Raw genomic sequence first — 8,898 nt, forward strand, 5'->3', positions numbered from 1 at the left:
AATTCTTTTGGATTACACGGTGCAATTTACACCATTGGTGCTCGCTTCCTTACGGTAGCGTAAAAACAAACCAAATGTATACTCTCTTTATTTCTGATTTTCCATTGCTTAACAATGGGGAGAGTGTCTTACCACTACTAATACACCAACTATTCTGAGCACCCCTGGTTGTAAATCATCCTTACGCTACCGTAAGGAAGCGAGCACCAATGTTTACAACTTGTCGTGTCATTATAAATATTGATATTTCAATAGAACTAAAATTTAGTCGGTAACTTGAGACGGCTGTGACAACAACAGCACCTAATTCATATTTGTTGTCGGGTACAGCGGTTGGTGTGTCTATTCAAATACGCTGTGAACCATAAACTATAGATGTCATCAATATGACTTCGATTGTGCCGTCTACACCTAATCCTGACATTGTTAAAGAACGAAAAAATGCCACCTGCAGTAGTGAAGAATTGGCTCAGTGGTTCTATGGTGGTGCTGAAAAATTAAAAAATAAACGTGAAATTGGTAATTGTGAATTATAAAGGAGTGAATTGGAATATTGGATTGGAAACAAAGAAGCTAGTTCTGTTTTTTAATCACACATTGTGTAGTGACACAGTAGTTACAGAAGAAAAATTAAAATATAAATATAAAGTACTAGCGGACCCGGTCCACGTTGCTGGCCCTTGAAACAGTTTTATGTTACCCTAAGTCAGCAATTGTAGTTTTCTTGCATCGCTAATTAGTCGGGATCTGCAAGTGACTATAAATAAAAATCTTCAGATTTGTTTGTGTCGATATGCAATTTTAACATACCGCCAAAAAGCTGATTACTTGAGGCATGCATTTATTTCATCTGCTGGAATAGTATAATTGGAAGTGTTTGTCTGAAATCTAAAGGTGAATTGCTTCTTAAATTACTATGTGTCATCGTAAATTCGTTCCAGGTGATAACTTAGATTTAATATTGCATATGAGCACTTCATTCACATGAATGTCCAGTGGCAACTTAAGGGCAGCTGTGTCGTGCATCCACCTTCTATAAATGTATATCTTATATACCAGAAGCTATAGCTATCGATATGTTGCCTTCTAATTTAAATACTTGCTTTCCAATAAGACCAAAGCTTCGCTATGCATAACACCTGGTACTTCCATTGATTTGTAACATATTTAAGAAAGGGGGAGCGGTCGGGCCTTATGGTTTGTAAACTTTACATATATAGCGCATTTAAAAAATAGGACGCAGGGTATGAATCCAAGTCCATCCCTGTACACCATCTGAAAATTACATGGAAACCGGTTTAGAAAAAAGTGAGCGTGGTCGGCCAACTTTGTCTATCGATTTAATTTTCAAACCTCGCTCCGCCGAAATTCCACTTGATATATAGTTTATTTTCACCAGGCACCAGGAGACATATATGCAGCCTATTTTCACCAGGATTATCGCGGTACATTCCCTGAAATTTTTAGGAAAATCGGCTCAGAAGTTTCAGAGATATAACATTTAAAAAAAAAATGAGCGTGGTCGGGTTTTAAGGTCCCAAAATGAGTCCCTTGGGTCGGAGACACAACGACATTTGCCTGGCAAATTATCTTTCTCAAAATAGCGTTTTTAAAAAAGCTGATGACTACGGCATTGGGGAGGTGCTCCGCGGAGCAGGGTGATTCGGAGGGTAGAAGTTCGGAGCGGGGTGGATCGGAGGGTGGAAGTTCGGAGCGGGATGAATCGGATGGTGGAAGTTTTGAAATAGGGTGAATCGGTGGGTGGAAGTTCAGAGCAGAGTGGTTCGGAGGGTAGAAGTTCGGAGCGGGGTGAATCGGAGGGTGGAAGTTTGGAGCACGGTGGATCGGAGGGTGGAAGTTCGGAGCAGGGTGGTTCGGTGCAGAGTGGTTCGATAGGTAGAAGTTCGGAGCGGGGTGGATCGGAGGGTGGAACTTCAGAGCAGGGTGGTTCGTAAGGTGGAAGTTCGGAGCGGGGTGGTGCGGAGGGTGGAAGTTCGGAGCTGTGTGGTTCGGAAGGTGGAAGTTCGAAACATGGTGAATCGGAGGGTGGAAGTTCGCAGCAGGATGATTCGTAGGGTGGAAGTTCGAAACATGGTGAATCTGAGGGTGGATGTTCGCAGCAGGGTGGTTCGGAGGGTGGAAGTTCGGAGCGGTGTGGTTCGGAGGGTGCAAGTCCGCAGCAGGGTGGTTCGGAGCGCGGAGTTTGAGACGGTAATAGTTCGGAAGAATTAATTCAATCGTTCATTTCAGTTGAGATCAAATAGCGTTTTTTTATTAAATCAGACATAGAGGAGGTACCCCGCCCCTCCGAAATTCAACAACATTTATAGCCTATTTTAAACACAGGTCCTCCTTGTACATTCTCTAAATTTTCAGGAAAATCGGTTCAGTAGTTTTGGATATGTAACATATTTAAAAAGTGGGCGTGTTAAAGTAGGGTTTATATAAAAGCAGGGCATGGGGGAGGTACCCCGCCCCCACCGAAATTCAAAAAAAAATGCATAGCCTATTTTCACTACTGGTACTCCCTGTACATTCTCTGAAATTTTCAGGAAAATCGGTTCAGTAGTTTTGGATATGTAAAAAGTAAGGCATGGGGGAGGTACCACGCCCCCTCCGAAATTCAAAAAATATATAGCCTATTTTCACCACGGGTGTTTCCTGTACATTCTCTGAAATTTTCAAGAAAATCTGTTCAGCCGTTTTTGAGTCTATACGGAACATACAAACAAACAAACATACTAGGTTAGGTTAGGTTGATAAGAGGGGTGATCCTAGATCACCACATGCCCATGTGGCCATGTGGACATACACTTAAGCCATAAGTAGGCCTGTTGTGCGCTCTAATTTTGGGTTACGGAGGATTATCTTTTTTTTGACTTAGTCTAGGATCTCTGTCCTATTTACATAGTCTCTGATCTTTTTGAAATCGATTGTCCTAATTTGGTCGAGTCCTGGTATAATGTCATTCCCTAGTAACTGGGTTCTCAGATTTGTGAAGGCTTGACAATGGCAGAGGTAATGTTCCAACGTTTCGTCGTCCTCTCCGCATGCTCTGCATTCACTGTTTTCTGCACAACCTATTTTGTGCAGGTGCGCTTTTAGGCCTAGGTGACCTGTAAGGATTCCTGTCAGTCTACTAATATCTTTTTTACTTAGTAAAAGTAATTCTTTTGTTTTGTCCTCGTCTGGGTTTCCCCATAGGATTTTTGTGTTTTTTCCCCTCTCTTCACTACTCCAGAGGGATACATGTGCATTTTTTGCCCATGTCTTTAGTTCTAATCGCGTAGCTTTAAACGGCTTAGCGTTTTCTAGACTTATCGTGGGTTGCTCCTTGGCTTGTTTTGCCAAGGAGTTTGCTATTTCATTACCCCTAATTCCGGTATGCACTGGTACCCATATAATGTTTACCTTACCGTGTTGGGAGTAATTATTTATAGATTTAATACATTCCAAGACAGTTCTAGATTTCACTGTCTTGGTTGATATAGCTCTAATGGCTGCTTTGCTATCCGTAAGGATATTTACAGTGGTAGGCCTTGTGTGAGTATCAAACCAAAGCAGACACTCTGTTATCGCCCGGAGTTCCGCCTGCAGGATCGTGTTATGATCCGGCAGACGGAGGGATATTTCCGTTTCCGGTTCCATTATATAAAGACCCAGTCCGGTTCTCCCCCTAGCACAGCCCCATCCGTAAACCCACAGCTTCCAGCGGGAATCTGTGCTACCTGATTTATAGATTCACCCGTTGTGACCATTAATATGTTTTGGTGGTATGTTTGGTGGCTCTTTTCGATCCACTCGCTCATCGACTTTAGCCTTACACCTGCGATGGCTGCCTCATTCCTTACCTGAATATCTATTGGGTGTACAAACAAAATTGTTTCTAGAGCCCCAGTCGGTGTGGTCCTCATTGCTCCGCTAATGCTTAGGCAGCATGTTCTTTGGACCTTTTGCAATATTTCCACATTGCATTTTTTGTCCATGGCTGTCCACCATACCACAGACGCGTGCGTTAGAATTGGTCTAATTACGCTTCTGTATAGCCAGTGTATCATCCTAGGATTGAACCCCCATTTTGAGCCTATCTCCCTTCTGCAGGTTGACCAAAATATTTGGGCCTTGTTAGCCCTTTCTTGTATATGGTCTTTCCATTTAAGTTTCCTATCCAGAATTACTCCTAGATATTTAACTGTACAGGAGATATTTATTGTCTTATCTAGAAAAACTGGTTCCTCGTAGTGTCCCATTTTGGTTTTTCTAGTGAATAGACATAATTCTGTTTTTTCCGGGTTGACGTTCAGACCTCTCGGCCTGGCCCAGTTAAAAGCAATTTTTAGAGCCGTTTTTGCTCTTCGACAGAGTTGATTCGGATTCTTTCCCCTCATAAGTATTATAACGTCGTCTGCGTAGCAGACTGGGTCAAATCCTTCTTCGGTTAGGGTCCTCAAGAGACTGTTTATGGTGGTAACCCACAACAGAGGTGAAAGTATCCCTCCCTGTGGCGTTCCTTGTCCAACTTTGTCTCTTATTTTCACGTCGTATAGCCCGCAGCTTATCCATCTATTCCTTAGCATGTGGTTTATCCAGTTCCTTAAGGCCCTGCCTACCTGAAACTCGTCTAAGGAGTGGATAAGTGTCTCGGTGCTTACGTTATTGAAAGCGCCTTCGATGTCGATGCATACAGCAAGTGTGTACATTTTCATTTCGAAGGTTCTTTCTATGTGGTGTACTACCTCATGCAATGCGGTTTCCACTTATCTGCCTTTAACGTATGCACGTTGTTTGAATTTAAGCATATCGTTGGGGATCTTACTCTTTATCATGGTGTCGACTGTCCGTTCCATTGTTTTGAGTAAGAATGAAGTTAAACTTATCGGTCGATAAGATTTTGGTGTTGCATAACTTGCCTTGCCAGGTTTGGGTATAAACACTACCCTTGCCTCCTGCCAGGCTATAGGAGTGAATGCAAGTTTTAAGCATGCATTGAAGATCCCGACCAGTTTGGACGCAATAAAGTCCACTTCCCTCTGTAGTAAATCCGGAAAGATCTGATCTGGTCCAGCTGCTTTATATGGTGAAAAGCTTAAAATGGCTTGTTGGACCATTAAGCTGTCGATCTTTGGTGCCTCTTCCAATGAGTTAATACATTCCGTCGATGCCTCAGTGTTAACCATGGTATTCTGCGGGAAGTGCGTTTTCATCAGAAGACCTAGAGTTTCTTCTGTTGTTTCAATCCTTTTTCTATCGACCAATTGCTCGGTCTGTGTATGGGTTTTAGATAGAAACTTTTTAATCTTTGAAACGTCATTTACACTATCCAACTGTTCGCAGAAAAACTTCCAGGAGTTTCGTTTGGCGTTTCTTGTTATTTTGTTGTATTCCTTTAATTTTGCCTGATAGTTGTCCCAGAATACAGCTGCTTTTTTACGTTTGGCCCTATTATAAAGTCTGCGGACCTCCTTGCCTTTATTCCGAATTTCCCCTGTCATCCAGGGTTTTTCGTAGGCGAAAGGGGTTTCCTCTCTCGAAGGGGACAACTTTCCTCGAAAGACTTTACTAGTGCCTCAGTTAACTTTAGGACATCTCTCTCTATGTCCTCCTTACTTAGGCATTCCTCATTTTCCGAACTTTGTCCAATTTGTTTTGGATTTGTTTCGGAAGGTTATCGGGTTAGGCGATGGCCTAGCTATTTTAAATCTAATATACTTATGGTCTGAGAAGGAGTGTTCCTCCAGGACCCTCCACTCGTGTACCTCGTTTATTAAATTTTCTGAACATATCGTTATATCTAGTACTTCCTCCCTAATTCTATTAACAAAAGTTGGCGTATTCCCGGTGTTAAGTGTAATCAGGTCGTTAGTATTTAAGTAATCTATAAGGGCTTGACACCTTTTGTTAATGTTAGTACTACCCCACGAGATGTGGTGAGAGTTAGCATCGTTACCTACTAGTACTTCGTTACCTGTTTGCTTTATCCTTCTCACCAGTTGCTGCAATTCCGACGAAGGTGGTAATGTCGGGGAGTCGAACGGCAGGTATAAAGATGCTAGGTATATGTTACCATTCCCCTGCTTCAATACTGTGACGTCCGACGATGACAACTCTGGAGAAAAAAGAAAGCATAAGTTTTTGTGGCATATAATGCAGGTCCTCGGTCGGGATCCCGTATTTGCGTAAAAAAGTTGATAATTTATATGGTTAAGTCCAGAAACCTTGTTTTTTATGGTCCAAGGTTCTTGGATTCAACCAATATGTATATTACCTTTAGTTATTTTGTCCATCAGGGCTAGTGTTGCCGTTTCGCTCCGATGGAGGTTGATCTGGATGACCTCAATCATTGGTCCTCCAGTAGGTTGGCTTCTTGGGAGTCGCTAATTTCGTCTGCTCCTCCCTCCTGTAAGCCTTTTGGTAGGTTGACCTCTTGGTTGTTTGGTTTGGCAATCTCCTCCTCACCAACTCTTGCCTTTCCAATTTTGAAGAAGACCGAGTTCGAGACGAAGAATGCCTTGCCCTTGGTTTTGACGAGCCCGGCTAGCGAGAGATCGTCGATCCCCATCACAAGGAGAGTGCCGTCTTCCTTCTCCTCCCTGTGGAAGACCTCCCATCTTTCCACCTTTAGGGCCTCGTTTTGTACGCCAAAGACTTCGAGCATGCGCTCCGTCTCGAGCTTGCAGCCATACCCCTTGACGTACACCGATGCTTTGGTTAGATGAGGAATTTCGTCTTTCCTCACCAGTTTTAGTCTGCCACCTTCCCATGGAGTTGCTATACTGCTGACTACCTCCCCGAGAGCTGCAGAGTTTGCGTGTGAGTCCAGGTGGTACAATAGGAGGTCCCCACTTGGCTCACAGCAGTTTATTTTTATTGAGACTCGTCCTAGCAGGATTTGTTCCAATATTTTATCGTTGATCGATTTCTCGATCTCCGATAAGTACTCTTTGTGTAGCCTTCCAGATCCTTTACTAGTATCGATTACTGCGTAGCACAGCTCGTCCTTGTAGTATCTCTTGGCTACCTTGGCGTAAGTCGATGGCGGCTCCGTTCCGGTTTCAGCGTCCATCTTCCTCTTCTGGGTGGAGGTAGGCTTCTTTACTGAGTCCTTGGCCACCGCAGAAGATTCCGACGTCGCGCTCACCTTCTTTTTGTCAGAACTCGCCTCTTCAGTATCATTTGAAGGATACTTTTGGCAGTCTCCTTGGCTTTTGTCCTGACGAGGTTTGTCCTGGGCAATTGAAGGTGGGAAGCTCTTTTTCTTCTTACTGGGTTTTGCCACGTTCTGCTCCTCAGGAGACCTTGTCCTCTTCGCCGCTTCCGAAGAAGTGGAGGGACTGTCTGTGGTAACCTTTGAAGCAGCCAGCTGTTGTTTCTTCTTTAGTTTAGTATGTTAGCATACTAACATACACTAACTAACATACATATATATTAGATGAAAAAACAAATAAAATGTAAAATAAAAAATATAAAATACGGATTTTTCCGAAATTTTGAGAGTATATTACAACATCGCCTGAAAGTAACATAGGAACTGGAGATATAGCATCACAAAAAAAGATACCTCCAGATAATTTGGATTTTGTATGCGTATATCTATAGAACGGTAACAGATATGGTCACCAAATTTTGTTAAAAAGTAATTACATTAAAGTACATCCTCCGCAACACTTTTGACCTTCATATTTTTGTCGGCAAATTTCAAAAAGGGCTACAAAATCCGTAATCCCTAGATTCGATATTGTCTATAGATGGACGTTTCAATTCACACAGGCTGAGGGTATAACTCTGTCGGCAAAGCCGACTGATGCTTTTTTACTTGTTGTTATGTCAGAAATGAAACAGGGAAGCAAGGCGACGTGGCTTATGTGTCCAGGCCTTTATAGAGTCCTTATCGGTAATCTACAGTCTTGTCTATAAAGACAACCTATTACTCGCCTATAAAGATTACCTGACGCACCGAAGGGAAACATAGGCCTAAAGTTGCTCAAAACTCAAAATATGAAAATGGGTTTTTTTATGAAAAAAATGTTGATAAACGGCAACAATACTCTTTTCTACATTTGCTATAACCACCCTCGACTTTGTAAGATTAACCAATCCAATGCAGCAGTCGATTGAACTCAGCCATACTGAAAACAAAAAGTAAATTTTCGAAAACTAAGATATTAGGTTAACATTAAAATGTCATAATTTTCGCGAAAATTTATATTTTTCAAGATTTATTGTTTTTGCACAGTCTCCGAACAAGATTAGCATTTAAAATTTTCAGATTGATTTTACATCTTTGCTCTTTAATAATGGTGATACATATCCTCTTTATAAAATTTTTTTATGATAATTTTTAAGATTACTACAATTTCAATAGTAAAAAAGTCAATTTCCCCGTCGTTTCCCGACCATAGTTTCTTCTAATGTTTTATGCGCTTGAGTCTCAAATATCAGATTCAATCATAAAAAATTGCGCATATTTGCGCCATTCCGAAAAAATCTAATTATTCTCAACTAAAATATGAAATATTTTTATATGGAATTGCAAGGTTTACTCACACTAAATTTTGTTCCGCCTTATAACCGGGACTCTTGTTTATCAGACTAAGCCAAAACCTATGAAATATGTCTGCATTATTCAGAAACATTCACGGCTTTTCTCATGTGAATTGAGAAATATTTAATTTAACTAAGTTCACGGTGCTCTTGAAACAATTTTAAATGGAAGGTGCTTACACCTCGGAAGTTTTTGCGGATTCTGAAACTACAATGTTCATAGATGAGAACAATCAAAAAACAAAAAAAATCGCCGGTGCACTTTTTAAATAAATCGCGATTTAAGTTGACATTTTTAGGGGTTGTTTAGGTTTTCGCGATTTTGCTTAGAAACCGGATTTCCTATCAAAATGGGAC

At 41.5% G+C, this 8,898-nt stretch overlaps 1 protein-coding gene across 1 annotated transcript in view; it reads left to right on the top strand.

The window, feature by feature from the left end:
- The first annotated feature begins 260 nt into the window (after nt 1–260).
- Nucleotides 261–8,898, top strand: part of LOC141404606 (acyl-coenzyme A oxidase 1-like) — a 27,261-nt gene continuing 18,623 nt past the window's right edge. The window contains exon 1 of the mRNA XM_073988072.1: nt 261–519. Coding sequence (XP_073844173.1) covers nt 387–519 — 133 coding nt within the window. The 5' untranslated portion in view covers nt 261–386. The remainder of the gene's footprint in view (nt 520–8,898) is intronic.

This window comes from Musca autumnalis, unplaced genomic scaffold, assembly GCF_047663935.1.
Source record: "Musca autumnalis isolate F117 unplaced genomic scaffold, ASM4766393v1 scaffold_5, whole genome shotgun sequence".
Classification (NCBI taxonomy): Eukaryota; Metazoa; Arthropoda; class Insecta; order Diptera; family Muscidae; genus Musca; species Musca autumnalis.